Genomic DNA, 14,428 nt, shown 5'->3' on the forward strand with positions numbered 1-14,428 from the left:
TAATATAAATTTATGGAAGATTAGTTGTGCTTTCATATGTAGTAAGATATCCGTCAAACTCTTAATTTTACTTGATCTCGGGAGGATTGTGTTGTATACTTGTATCATCAGGTAACAAATGATTGAATATTAGCAAGTCAGCTAAACATTTCAAGTGTTTTAAATGTGCAATTTCTCTGATTTAATGATTTTGTTAATTTAAAGGGTGCAACTTTATTTGGAAGATTAGAAACAACTTTTACATTAAGCATGAAAAATGTGCTAAATATATATTTAACAAAAAAAGGTTGCACTTCAACATTACTAGAAATTCAAAAATGTATCGAACCAAGTTGTCCCAAATCTGAGGTTATCACAATTAAATTGAGGTTTTTAAACCGTGCCCACAGTTAAGGGATGCTGTCTGTGGTTTATTTTTCTATTTATTTATTATCCTTACTTTGTCTGGTTTATAATTTTGTTTATTCAAACTGAAATATGAATATATAAACTTTAGTAGCGTTGATTTCTACTACAACTTGAGCCGTACGTGTTTCCTTTGGCGACGTTATTTATGATAGCCAATGAGCATATAGGACTGAGTATTGCGTCATCACATTTAAATGACCAGAGATTGCGTCGTAATAAGTTTTGTTAAAAGTTGTGGACGAGTGTTTAGTCAAACAAATACGGTAAAACATCTCTTGTTCACTGATTCATATAATTACACCCACCTGTATTGATTATTTCATGATGAAATTGCTTTGGCATTGTTGAAACATCAGAGATAAACCAAACCAGCTGTGTGTGCGAGTTTCTGAAGCTTTTGAAACTCTGTCATACGTTTTGCCTTTTACATTTTAAGGAGGTAAAACGTTTTAAATACCCAACATATTTAAAATTTGGAGTTACAAATGTTACAATAGCTGTTTTCAATATTAAGGATTTGTATGTGCCTAACAAATTATTTTGTCACACTCACAACAGATAAGTTAGTGTTTAATTTATCGAGTGTATTTTAATTGTTAGGGAACAGTAGGCTGCTGCTATTCATTTGACATATATACATGATATATATATATATATATATAATATATACGGTGTTCGAGAGAGTTCAACGCTCTGAAACTGGAGAAATTTAGCAAACAGGAATAAAAACACCTGCAAATTAAAGAAAACATTTTCATCAGTTTGACAACACGTGCAGAAAATCACAACGCAACCAAATACAGAAACGCGATGCAAATACAACGCACGTGTTCAGGATGTAAAAAAAAAAAAAAAAAAACTCACATTTCAGGTCATTGACTTCTTGTGAGTATTTGCAGCACGTTTTGTCAAACTGATGAAAATGTTGTCTTAATTTGCTGGTGTTTTTTCTTTTTGCATGTGAGCTCTATTGAGCACCGTAGATATATCTATTCATTCACATAAATCCACATTCTCTGTGAATGTAGTTGTCTATTTGTAGTGTCCATCATGGAGTTGAATGGCGTTAAAGAGGCAGCACTTTTGTCATGGGTAAGTTGACTCCGTCATATTTAATGTGTCGCACCACATGACATCTGAAGATGTTTACAGTGACTGATGTTCTTCTGACAGATCAACAGTGTCTGTCCTGAGGAGCCTATTAACAAAATCACCCAGATGATGGACGGGCATCGACTCCTTAAGCTTGCCTTCAAAGTGTGAGCTGTGTTACTATAGACATGCCTTTGCGTTACTTAGTTCTATCTTTCTATCTATCTATCTATCTATCTATCTATCTATCTATCTATCTATCTATCTATCTATCTATCTATCTATCTATCTATCTATCTATCTATCTATCTATCTATCTATCTATCTATCTATCTATCTATCTATCTATCTATCTATCTATCTCACAAAAGCCTCTAAGTGCCATATTATATTTTCTTCTAGAATGATGATTTCTATCAAGCTTTGCATTTTTATATTCAGTTATTTCACTTTAATGACAATGAAAATTACCTATTATTTGTCATTAAAGTGAAATTTCTGAACCTAAATATACAAGCTTGATAAAAATGCTCATTTTAGAAGAACATTTCAGGTGGCACTTAGAGGCTTTTGCATCTGATATATATATGTATATGTATGTATATATGTGTGTATATAATGTGTATGTATATATAATGTGTATGTATGTATAATATATGTATGATAGAAGCATTTGTTAAATAAGAAAATTTAAATGTATTGGTTAATGTGTGTCATCTTGTTCTGTAGACTAGGGAAAGAGTCCTGTGATGATTTATTTGAGTCACCAGCTCCTAATATGATGGAAATGCTCTTCAGCTTACTGCAGGGTGAGTAGCAAATCCAAACTTGTCAGTCCAGTCTTTTAAAGTGGGCATATTATGCCCTTTAGGTCTACTAGAACAGGTTTTATGCTTAATGCTTTAATGAAAAAAAAAAAAAAACACATTCATTTACCCATGTTCTTCATTATTGCTGCTCCTCTCTTCCAGTCTGTCAGTAACGCTCAGGGGTGCGTTTCCCGAAAGCATCGTTGGCCAACTATGGTCGCAAGTTCCGTCGTTACCAATAGAGTTCAATGGACATTGCGATGAACTTGCGACCATAGTTGGCCAACGATGCTTTCGGGAAACGCACCCCTGTTTAGTTCCTGTCTCTATGAAGCTCCTCCTCCTGAAAGCACACTGTGCTCTGATTGGTCGGCTTTATCAGTGTGTTGTGATTGGTCAAGCACTTCGAGCGTGTTTGGGAAATGTCCCGCCCCTTACCAAAACCGCCAGTTTCAACACACTACTAACTAACTAAATCAGGCTCCGCCCCTTTATTCTGCATATTGATTATTTAAATGAGGAATATTGTGACGTGTTTGTTCTCGAAAGAAACTCAAGACTACAATGGAGGCGTTTCAGGGAGTTCAGAAACGCTGACAACTCAACTCATACCACAACTACACACCAATTTGAAAGTGTAACAGTAGCAGTGGCTTAGTGGATTAGGACTTGGACTGTGGATGGAAAGGTTGCAGGTTCGATCCCAGGTCCCGTCACCATGATGTTCAGACTGTGGTTTGTCCCAGAGTGTCTGCAGAGCCGAGCAGTGCCGCAGTCCCGGACGCCACACAGAGAGATGCTGGTTCCTGCCGACAGGGCCTGTCGAGCGATCGGGCTCCCTGTGCGATGGTTCCACACAAACACACACACACACACGTACGTGCGTTTGCATGAACTACTGCTTACCTTTATTTCCTTCTACACGCAGACGACTTCCAGTTCAGCCGGAGACAGGCGTCCCTCATGCTCCAGAAGATCAGTCAGGGAGTCGAGCTGGAGCTTCAGATTGCAAAGGTGCGTTTGTGTTTCTGTTGTGCTTTGAATAAGAAACTCATTTCCATTCTTTGTTTATGATTTTGTCAATGATGTGACACTTTTTATAATGCATTATAATACGTTTACTATTATAATGCATTAAAAATTCAATTCACAAATGAACATGGTGTCAGTATCTGAATTAATTCCCCCCACCCCCCCCTCCTTTTTTTTTTTTTGCAAATCAAAAATGTTCTGTCCTTGCATTGCATTCAAAGTATATATTTGATCAGTTCATGCATGTGCTGGGAATCGAACTCATGACCGTGGTGTTGCTAGCACCGTGCTTCAGTGTTTGAACAGTAAAGAAATTTAGTTGACCTCATAACTGTGTGGCAAAGTCAGAAATTTTCTTAAATATTATAAATCCCAAGAACTCCTCATGATGTTAAATGATTTTACCTTCATTTGGAAACGTTTTAAAAAATGTGTTCTTGCTTGTATTCAAGACATTATAACTTTTCTTCTTCATATAAGCGTTTTATTCAAAAACACGAAAGCCATTGACTCTGAATGTGTTTTTAAAGTTGGGTATTTTTTTTCCTAAACACTGAAAATGCTTTTTCCGTGTGTGTGTGTGCGCAGGTGGTGCTTGTTCTGTGTTACTGCGGTTTTAAAAAGCACAACATGGTCCCTTTGGACTCAAAGACAGGGGTGAGTGTTCAATACGGACCGCCAGGTTGTGTCATCTGTGGATTTTCTGAACTCACCCTCTTGCTCTCTGTCTCTCTGTATCAGTTGATGATCGCGTCCATGTTTCATTTTTTTGAAGATGATGCTGATGGTCTGTCTTTAGACGATGACCTAAACAAATTCCTCACCAAAGCCTGTAAGTAGCCACATTATCACACTTGCTCAGGGAAAGTACAGCTTATTGAATTGTAGTGATGTTAATCTTTTGAAGAAATGTTTTTTTCTGCTTATACACTACCCTTCGAATGTTTTTAATAAAATCAGTCCATTTAAATGTAAATGTTAATTATAATTTATTTATTTTTTTATTTATTTCTTTGTTTTAACCCATTTTTCACCATGAACTTGGTGTTAGATTCTAGCATGGCATTAACAAATGAGTAGGCTTGGGTATCGTTTTAATTTGAACGATTCTGATTTCAATTCCAATAAGGTAAAAAAAAAAGATATAAGATATTATTCACATTTAGTCTTATTGCAAAACATTTAATTGTAGCTGAATAAAACTAAATTTGATTGTAACTGAATAAAACAAAAATCAACTTGCTAAAGAACACTTACGCAAGGAATGTTTGGCTGTGGTTTAACTTCAATAAAAAAGAACAAATAAAAAATAGCAATCGCAACAAATGGATACAACTGAACTTAATGATTTAAAATGGTCTTTTAAGATTTTAGGTACAGAAACTGTAATCAAATGTAAAATAACTCTGCACTTTATAAATAAAATATACATTACAAAGTTACACAAGTTATTCAGTCAGGAACGAGTGATTTTTCTCTGACTTGTTGTTTGATTAGTGTTATGCCTGGTTCAGATTACACGATTTTAGCCAGATTTTGGCACGATCCGTTTGACGTAGGGTGTCGTGGGGATTCGCAAACGACAACGGGCGTCGGGACGCAAGATTCGATCGTTTCATCTCGTATAGTGTGTCATAGTTGGCGACAACCTACGCCGCGTCTGCGATGCTTCACGACAGAAAGACTAGCATGTTTAATTTTTTAACGGCCCTCCACGACGACAGCGCGCGAGTGAGTGAGAGTCTGTGTTTGCGAGTGAGTGAGCATGTGTATGTGTGTGACTGTGTGTGTGCACGAGAGTGAGTGTGTGTGTGTGTGTGTGTGTGAGAGAGAGAGAGTGCGTACGTGAGTGTGTATGTGCAAGTGAGTGAGAGTGTGTGTATATGTGCAAATGAATGAGTGTGTGAGACGGCTCGCGATGACTGGTCGGAAAACAACGTGTAGTCTGACATGTTTCTTGTCCACGACATGACAAGATTTTTAGGAGTCAAAATCGTGTAATCTGAACCAGGCATTATAGAGACTGCAGCAGGAATGTTAGGCTACTGTCCCTTTAAGAGCTGCACGGATCCAATATACTGTTACGTGTCTGCAGCACAGAAAACTGTGTGCAAGTCGTCTCGCGCTCGAATGGTTTAAAGCAGTGGTTCTCAACTCCAGTCCTCGGGGACCCGTTGCTCTGCACATTTTGTATGTCTCTTATCTGACACACTCAGTTCAGTTCATGGAGTCTCTCTTAACGAGCTGATGATCTGGTTCAGGTGTGTTAAATAAGGGAGACATACAAAATGTGCAGAGCAGGGGGTCCCGAGGACTGGAGTTGAGAACCACTGGTTTAAAGTCATATTGAAATGCTCACAAAGGAATCGAAAAGAGGAATCAAAATAAATTCTATAACAAGTATCTGATTCCTGACCTCAAGTATTCCATTCCAGAACTTTCGATTCCCAACCCTACAAATGAGTGCGGTAAGAGTTAATGATTGTATTGTATCCTTACAGGTGTGTTAACCTTCTCTCTGTCTCACTCTGTAGCTGTCATGACCTTCTCCACCTCCAGCAGTGGGAGCAGCTGCTGTTCGCCTTTATACACTGATGATGAGTCTCCGTTCACCAGCCACTTCCAAAAACCCAGAGTTCAGATTCAACAGCTGGTCACGGTGGCCAGCGGCTCGGGCAGGTACAGTAGGTGCCCTTCTTGCTTCATTGCATCATTGCATCATCTGATATCGTGGTAAACCCCACACACTACCATAAAAACACACTTTTTGAATTGAAGGAAAGATCACTTTTATTCATTAAGGTCCCATTAAATTGATCAAGTGTCAAAGACATTTTAAAATGTTCCGAAAGATTTCTGTTTCAATATAAATGCTGTTCTTTTGAACTTTCTATTAATCGAAGACTCCTGAAAAAAGTGTATCGTGGTGAATTCAAAATTTGGGCTCCATTATAGCTGTATAATATCCAGCTTGTTGTAAATGGGTTCACATACTTTTCCCTACTATTGTATAATGGAGTGATGAGAGTTGACTGAATGTAAAATCCCAGAATAAAGGGCCTTTCACACGGAGAGCGATTAAGCGATCGAAGTCATCTGGACTTGAAGATTGAAGATTGAAAATTGAAGTCATCTGAAGTCGAGATTACTCTTGAATCGAAACAATAGATCCCTATGGAGATACTTGGTTCACAATTGCAGTGTGATAAAGCACGATTTTATTTTTCCGACCAGTGTGTCTTTTTTGTTTCTGTCATCCTGCGATGAAACAAGCCGTCCAAGCTTTATTTATCTTAAAGGGATAGTTCACCCAAAAATGAAAATTCTGTCAGTAATTACTCACCCTCATGTTGTTCCAACCCCGTAAGACCTTCGTTAATCTTCGGAACACAAATTAAGATATTTTTGATTAAATCTAAGAGCTGGCTCACTCCTCCATAGGCTTCTAAGGGATTGGAACTTGCTGGCCCAGAAAAGTTACTTTTGCGCACAAAGTATTCTTGTCGCTTGATAGTGCTGGGCGGTTTGACCAAAAATAAACATCACGATTTTTTTCTAAATTATACCGGTTTCACGGTTTTTACCGTTTTTTTTTTTTTCAAGCATGATGGGTGTTAACCACATTTTCTACTGAGTGAGAGAGGAAATACTGCAGTAGATTTACTTATAATGCCATATTTTATTGTCATGAGTGAATATTATAGAAAAAATCCACACTAATATTAATAATACAGGTTTGCAAGGCTGTTTACAAAGAGGTGCCAGCAGGACGCGCTTTAGGAGCGGCAGAAACAGTGGTTTCCCCGGTAACGGCTGTACACAAAGCAGCAACGCTCATAAACACTGCTTTATCAGGAAAGATAAAGAAAGATTCAATCGTAATAACAAAGAAACTTTTCTAAAGACCGTCAGTTCACTTCAGATACGTTAATACAGTATAAAAACACGCGCGCCGCGAGAAAAAAGACACTCTCACCCCCACACGTCTCGTGCCCATTCTAGTCAATGCTTGTGTTTCAGATCGAAGCTTCCCAGAAGCGGCTCTCCGCGCCGCTTCGCTAAATATAGGCGCCTGGTCTATTTTGACGCACCGCGTGGAGGACGGAATAAAACCTTGTCGCAGCTGTAATGCGCCGCAGACGTGTGTTGTAAATGAGACTGTGTCGCGCAGCGCCGCGTTCCGATTAAAGCGACATACACCGGTATTGCGGTATATTAAAAATTCATATCGTAACAAAAATAAACACCGGTATTCGGTATGAACCGGTAAACCGCCCAGCACTATCGCTTGATAAACTTAAGATTGAGCCACTGGAGTCACTTAGACTATTTTAACAATGTCTTTAATAACTTTTCTGGGCCGGAAAGCTTCAATCCCTTAGAAGCCTATGGAGGAGTGATCCAGCTCTTAGATTTAATCAAAAATATCTTAATTTGTGTGCCGAAGATGAACGAAGGTCTTACGGGGTTGAAACAACATGAGGGTGAGTAATTACTGACAGAATTTTCATTTTTGGGTGTACTATCCCTTTAATTTACTGTTGAATGTTGTGCAGCAGATGATGTTAAAGCCAAATGGGAAGACCTACGAGATGCATACACGAGGAGAAATGTGTTGTTGGTCAGCGCCACCAATCGTGCAGGCGTGAATTAGCTGAAGGCAATCAATCATTTCGTTTTCAATGTGAAAGCTCAGTTCATCGGCGATACGCTTAGCTTTATATCACGTCGTGCTCCTTGTGAAAGGGACTTAACTCTCATTCTTGATCTCCAGCTCTCCAGTGCAGGATAAAATGAGCACGCCACAACTGTTGAAGAGACTCCGGAAAGAACTGGCACATGGGGCAGACGTGAGAGACAAGCTGGAGAAAGAACTTAACGATCAGATCAACATCATCTCAGTGAAAGGTATCCTATATGCCGTCTGGAGTGAATGCGGTAAACTAGTGTGAATTTGGTTGAATTTCTCTCTCTCTCTCTCCTGCACACAGAGGGTCTGATAGTCCAGCTGCAGCACAGGGTGGACCGAATGCTGAGAGAACAACGAGAACTGGAGAAAGACCATACAGCTGCTCTTCTGGAGATGCAGGAGAAGAACGAGAGGTGAGATGCAAGATGGTGAAAGGGGACATATGTCCCTTTTTAAAAGATGTAATATTACTCTGTGTCCCCAGAATGTGTCTGTTAGGTTTCGGCTCAAAATCCCCCCCAGATCATTTATTACACCAGGGATGAGCAGCGTCAGTCCTGGAGTGCCGCTGTCCTGCTGAGTTAAGCTCCAACCCTGATGATAAACTCTCCTGCCTGTAGCCTTAAGACATGAAGACATTATTAGCTTATTCACGTGTGTTTAATCAGGGTTGGAGCTAAACTCTGCTGGACAGCGGCTCTCTGGGACCGACCTTGCCTATCCCTATATTATACCATGCCCAAAATGACCCTTTTTGGGGAGAAGCAAACACATGTGCTGCGTCCAAATTCGTCTGCTTTTACTGTGCCCTAAAAAATGTACTGTTTTTGTGAAGAAAGTACATACTTTTGAGTGTGTAGCAGAAGAGTAGGCTAGCTTTGGGGTAGTCTCAGCCTCAGACGTCACACCCACAGACCGTTGGCTGAACGTCTGATGCATATGGCACACTTTTCTGGCAACACTTCAGGAGTTTCTTAGTCGTGATCTGATTGGTTGAATTTACAGAATGTCCAGGAGGTGTGTGTGTCGCGTCCTTTAACGGTCCGCCTGGAAACAAATGCCGTGACGCCAAAACTCCTCGTGGAAGAAGAAAGCCGTTGTTTACAACTGTGACAATGAGCACTTACCAGGATCAATTAAACGGCGGATTTTCAAAAGTATGGGTTCGCGGCTCCATTGTTGTAGTAAACTTGCACAACGTTCTTGAATGTCACGCCCCTTATGACGTGGAACAAAACGAACTGTGATTGGTTGCGTTACTTGTCAGTCAAACGTCCTGTTGGACAAGAAAAGCTGCGATAGAGTCCAGACCTTCTGCCGCTCTGGCTACGCGAGACTAGCTTTGGGACAAACCTCCTCTTCATAAATCCATCTTTAACGGACAGCTCTGTCGCTTAGTTACCTGTATCCTGTGACTGTTTATACTGCCCTGTCAATCATCTTGTCACAGTTAAAACCCTCCACATTCAATTTAATTTAGTAGCAAGTTGATCTGCCAGTTGTGGGTCTTTCATGCCTAGACTGTCCTCATGTTTGCGATTTGCATCAGATGCATTTAAAGTTAATGTGGATAATAATGCGGATAACATTGAGTAAACACATTTTCACCAGGTCAGAATCTAATTAATCACTCAAACCCCTATATCTGAACCTCTCTACCTCTCCGTCGGACTCGCGCATCCGCCATGTTTGTAGTTTTTTAACACTTTTTATTTGTATTTGTAGTTCTAATTGAATTTTCGTTATAAGCGTGCATGGATCTGCACTTCAGATTCTAATCGGGGAAAAGTAGACCATCCGTGTATCTTTAGTATACTTATTTCAACACTATGATTTTGGACACTAATTCTCTAATTTTGAATATTATTTATTTAGGACGGATAGTATGCGAATAGGGACGCAGCAATGCTGTTTTTGCGGACTGCAGCTTTAACAAATGAGACCTTAATGTAAAATGTTAACTTTTTTTTTTATTTTCTTGTACAGTCTTCTCCGCAGAGTGCTTGAGGTCTTGAAGCAGTGCCAAGATTTAAAAACCGAAAATTATCAGAAAGAAAAGAAAATGCATGAACTAACAGAGGAGAACCAAACTTTCGCTGCTCAGGTGAGATGCTTTTATTTCCCCCCCTTCCTTTCTGTCTTGCTGCCCTGTTTAAAACTAATTTCTTTCTCACACTGGACTCATCAGGTGCGAAACACCTTCGCTCAGCTGGCGAGAGCCGAGGAGGAAGTTACGAAACTCACGTTAGCTCATGAATCATCACTGGCTGAGTGGAGGAGCAGAAAGGAGTTTCTCGAGCACGAGTTGAACGAGGCCGTCACACACAGGGTAGATCATTTCAATTAAATGAATCATGTTGTGTTTCTTTGCTTTGTACTCTCCCTGACTGGTATTTATTAATCTGTATTGTTTTCTTCGTCCTGTTCTCCTTGTTCAGGAGTGTCTGAGTGAGAAAGTGCAGATCCTTCAAGGAAAGATCTCCGTTCTGGAGGATGAGCTCCTGAAAGCTCAGTCACAGGAGAGAGGAGAGGTTTTGGGACCCATCATGGAGGCGAGTATGGAGGACTAGGAGTGATGCTTAAAAATAAAAGGAGTCAGTTATCAAATTAATAGTTCAGACATAAAAATGGAAATAAATCAGTTATTAAATGGACAAATTGAAAAACATATTAACATTTAATTAATGCTTTAACAAGTTAAACTATTTTTTTTTTCTTCTAAAAACATGAATTTAATTGGCTATTTTTGAACTGTTTAATCCATGTTTTAAAATGGTATTTTTTAAATATTTTTTTTATTTATATTTTATTTACGGTAACCGTTTTAAATGTCAATTTAATGAAACATTAAATTAGTATTATTAAATTGACATTTTCACAAGGTTTAACTAAAATAGAATTTTGTTTTTATTTATTGCGTTTTCTAATTTTAACAAAGTTATAACATGAATTAAATAAACATGAATTAAAATGTTTCCAATAAAATGAGTTTTATTAAATGAAAAATAAATGTAAAACTTTAATTCATGTTTTAAAATGTAAACCTGTATTAATTTGTTTTATTTAATGAAATTACATGAAATGTATTTTAATTGATTTATTCATTTGTTTGATTACATTAAAATTAAATGAACATATAAAAACATTTAATTCACATTTTAAAATCTAGCTCTATAAACCATTATATAATAAATTAATAAATAGTTTAAAAAAACTTGTCCATTTGTGAGATGGAGTGCTCTTTAATTTTGCTCTCTTTAATAGTCTTAAGTGAATCTCACTTCATAATTCTAAAATAATTTTATTAATTTGCCAATTTGTCTCTTGTCAGGCTTTGACTAAAATCGAAAGCCTCCAAACTCACATTCTGGAACTGTCCGAGCAGATTTCCCTAAAAGATGAAGAAATCAGAAATCTGAGGAACGAGTATGACTCTGTTGACCACGAGCTGAAGCTTGTGAAGGAACAAAATATTGAAATAAACGAATTGATCAAATCAAATCGCAAAGAGCATGAGGAGACTGTTAAAAAACTCCAGCAAGAGCTTCACTCTGCTTCTTCAGCCGCATCAGAAACACAAGAGGAAATGCTGGTTCTGTCAGCGGAGGTAACATCTCTTAAAGAGCAGATCTGCCAGTACAGTGAAAATGAAGTGCACAAACAACAAGAAATGTCTGTTTTAGAGACCAAACACAACGTGTTGCAGGAAAACCTGACCTCTCTCCAGAACCAGATGCTTCGACATGAGCTTTGCCATCAAGAAACCCTCCAAGAACAATCTCAGGAGCTTGAGAAGATCGTGAGGGAACTTCAGGCTGAGATTTCAACTCTTTCCTCCGAGAGGGACGCTCACATAAGTGCTCTTAAAACCACGATGAAGGATCGACAGCTGAAATCTGATAGGCTTAGAGCTCAACTGGAGCTGAAGCTGGAAAAACAAAACGCCTCCATTCTCGCTCTGAAAAAGCTTGCTGGACAATGGGAGCTGCAGAATAAGGAGCTCCTGGAGAAGCTGAAGATAATATTCAAACAGTTGCAGCATCACAGCTGTAGAAACCAGGCTCTTCTGAAGGAACGAGACCAGGCGGAGGCGAAGGTGAAAATCTCCAAAGTGGTTTACACTGAGTCTACTGTCATCTTGAGTTTAGTTTAACATGCAACGGTGTTTGTTTCAGGTGGACTTTGCTGAGAAACGTCTGCAAGAGTGGAAGAAGATGGATGACAATGAGGACGTGAGATGCAGAGAAACTCTAAAAGTATATTATAATATACATGCATGTGTCTTGACCATACATGAAGCCACAATACTAGCCTAATTAAATACTTTTTTTTTTTTTTTGAATAGTAGCGCATTTTGAAGTGAACTAATCCTTTAATTTTCATATTAGGGTTAACGATCCCTATAACTATAAGTTCTGCTGTAGATCACTTCCAGTATGTATGTAATGGTTACAGTGCCGCTTTGCACTTGCGTGAATCACTGAATTCTCGCACACACAGGTTCGGAAGAGGTCGGGATTTCATCTGCATGTCCCGGACACGCCTGAGGTACGACAGAATGAGAATATGTGCCTATTATTTATTTTATTGGATGGGTTCATTTGTTGAATTTTAAAGGTAAATTTGAATGGCATTATGTTAAAACTACAGAGCTTTGATCATAATACAAATCACTTACATGTCTTAAGACATTATTGGCAGATACAGAGTGACGACTGATATTTATATGCATTTTATGTAAGTATCTGCTATACTGTTATAAAGATCTGATTGATTTCCCTGACAGCAACATGGTGTCGGCCCAGATCCGGGCCACATCAGGTACATGTGGATTCTTCGCGTAACATCTTCACGATGTTGCTGTCTGGGTTACATTAAAAGCATCATAATTACATCTTACTTTTGTCCATATAAATATCAGCATCTGCACCAAACTGCAGGTTTCGCTCAGTTTGGGTCTTTGATTAAAACTGAGGTGTTTTTTCCCTCTACTATATGATCCTGATGCATCTAATATGATTCTCACCTAAAAAAAATGCATATGTAAACTTATATTAATGGAACAGTTTATTAAACCTTTAGACAATATGTCATGGTCACCACCCATCTTGAGGAGTTTGCCCCCTCACATATACTAATGTGCCACAAACAGGACTTTATCACCAACCATTCCCATGTTATTACGGTGTATCCATATAAATGGCCCACCCTGTATATATATAATTTAGAATTTTTTTTCAAATGTCAGGCTTTAAGTAAATCTATTCTGAATGATGTGTAAATGTGTAATGCATGTGCTGTTTCTGCTGAAGTCGTCGAACTGCATCTCTCGGAAAGCAACGATTAAGAGCAGGCATGCCAACAGACTTTCAAACTCTCAGGTAAGGGAGTTTAAATATGTGCACACACATTTGTGACCCTGGACCATAAAACCAGTCACAAGGGTACATTTTTTTTAAATTGAGATTTATGCATCATACGAAAGCTGAATAAATAAGCTTTCCATTGATTGTTAGGATAGGACAGTATTTGGCCGAGAACTATTTTAAAATCTGGAATCTGAGGGTGCCAAAAAAAACGAAACATTGAGAAAATCGCCTTTAAAGTTGTCCATTTATGTTCACGATTGTGCTGCATTCACTCACAAAAATAATATTTTTATATATTTACGGTAGGAAATTTACTTAATATCTTCACTGAGCATGATCTTTGCTTAATATCCTAATTATTTTTGGCATAAAAGAAAAATCGATCATTTTGACCCATACAATGTATTGTTGGCTATTGCCACAAATATACCTGTGTGACTTGTGACTGGTTTTGTGATCCAGGGTCACATATGATGTGATGCACCACACACACATGCACCTAACTCTATTCCTCTCCAGTCTAAGAAAAGGCAATCTGTGGCGTTCATGATTCCTAATACGCCGAAGAGCAGCGGTGGAGGTAGTCTGCTTCTGCGAGGCCTCAGGCGCTGTGAAGACTCCTGCAAAACCCACCCGGGGGCCAGTGGGGGCCTGAGAAAACGTCCCCGCAACAAGTCTTCCAAAACCTCCAATCCCAAACAGGTACAAACCACTAGAGTTGGGGAAAATTGTTCATGAGACTTCAGTTGAGCTGGGAGCTCTTGTTTGATTAGATTGAGGGTGCGTTTACACGACAACGATAAGCTTAAAACAGAAGTTTTTCCTGTGAGTTTTTCCACGTACAGACGATCCCCATTCAAACGGATCCACAAAAACGACTAAAAACGCTGTATTCTGCTGCCAGGCCTTTAGATGGTGATGAAACCCTTTCTGAACACGTAATACGCATGTGCATGACTTCATCGTCTTCAGAGATTCGTGTTTTTTGTTGTTTACACCTAGCCTGGTTAAAACCAGACCACTTCAGT

At 38.8% G+C, this 14,428-nt stretch overlaps 1 protein-coding gene across 6 annotated transcripts in view; it reads left to right on the forward strand.

Moving 5' to 3' along the window:
- The first annotated feature begins 579 nt into the window (after positions 1 to 579).
- LOC308693309 (uncharacterized protein) overlaps positions 580 to 14,428 on the forward strand; it is a 15,025-nt gene continuing 1,176 nt past the window's right edge. For 2 of the 6 annotated variants that reach the window (XM_081370129.1, XM_081370126.1), the window contains exons 1-19: positions 793 to 847; positions 1,170 to 1,293; positions 1,437 to 1,500; positions 1,582 to 1,667; positions 2,230 to 2,309; positions 3,238 to 3,323; positions 3,930 to 3,998; positions 4,083 to 4,173; positions 5,876 to 6,020; positions 8,116 to 8,249; positions 8,333 to 8,444; positions 10,018 to 10,135; positions 10,220 to 10,360; positions 10,470 to 10,583; positions 11,363 to 12,127; positions 12,207 to 12,287; positions 12,532 to 12,579; positions 13,344 to 13,412; positions 13,920 to 14,102. In XM_081370129.1, coding sequence (XP_081226255.1) covers positions 1,459 to 1,500; positions 1,582 to 1,667; positions 2,230 to 2,309; positions 3,238 to 3,323; positions 3,930 to 3,998; positions 4,083 to 4,173; positions 5,876 to 6,020; positions 8,116 to 8,249; positions 8,333 to 8,444; positions 10,018 to 10,135; positions 10,220 to 10,360; positions 10,470 to 10,583; positions 11,363 to 12,127; positions 12,207 to 12,287; positions 12,532 to 12,579; positions 13,344 to 13,412; positions 13,920 to 14,102 — 2,364 coding nt within the window. In that variant the 5' untranslated portion in view covers positions 793 to 847; positions 1,170 to 1,293; positions 1,437 to 1,458. Of the gene's footprint in view, positions 672 to 729; positions 848 to 1,169; positions 1,294 to 1,436; positions 1,501 to 1,581; positions 1,668 to 2,229; positions 2,310 to 2,587; positions 3,324 to 3,929; positions 3,999 to 4,082; positions 4,174 to 5,875; positions 6,021 to 8,115; positions 8,250 to 8,332; positions 8,445 to 10,017; positions 10,136 to 10,219; positions 10,361 to 10,469; positions 10,584 to 11,362; positions 12,128 to 12,206; positions 12,288 to 12,531; positions 12,580 to 13,343; positions 13,413 to 13,919; positions 14,103 to 14,428 lie in introns of those variants that run through there. The other 4 variants (XM_081370128.1, XM_081370125.1, XM_081370127.1 and 1 more) reach the window with 3 other exon arrangements.

The sequence above is a fragment of the Scardinius erythrophthalmus genome, assembly GCF_964197995.2.
Source record: "Scardinius erythrophthalmus genome assembly, chromosome: 7".
Taxonomy (NCBI): domain Eukaryota; kingdom Metazoa; phylum Chordata; class Actinopteri; order Cypriniformes; family Leuciscidae; genus Scardinius; species Scardinius erythrophthalmus.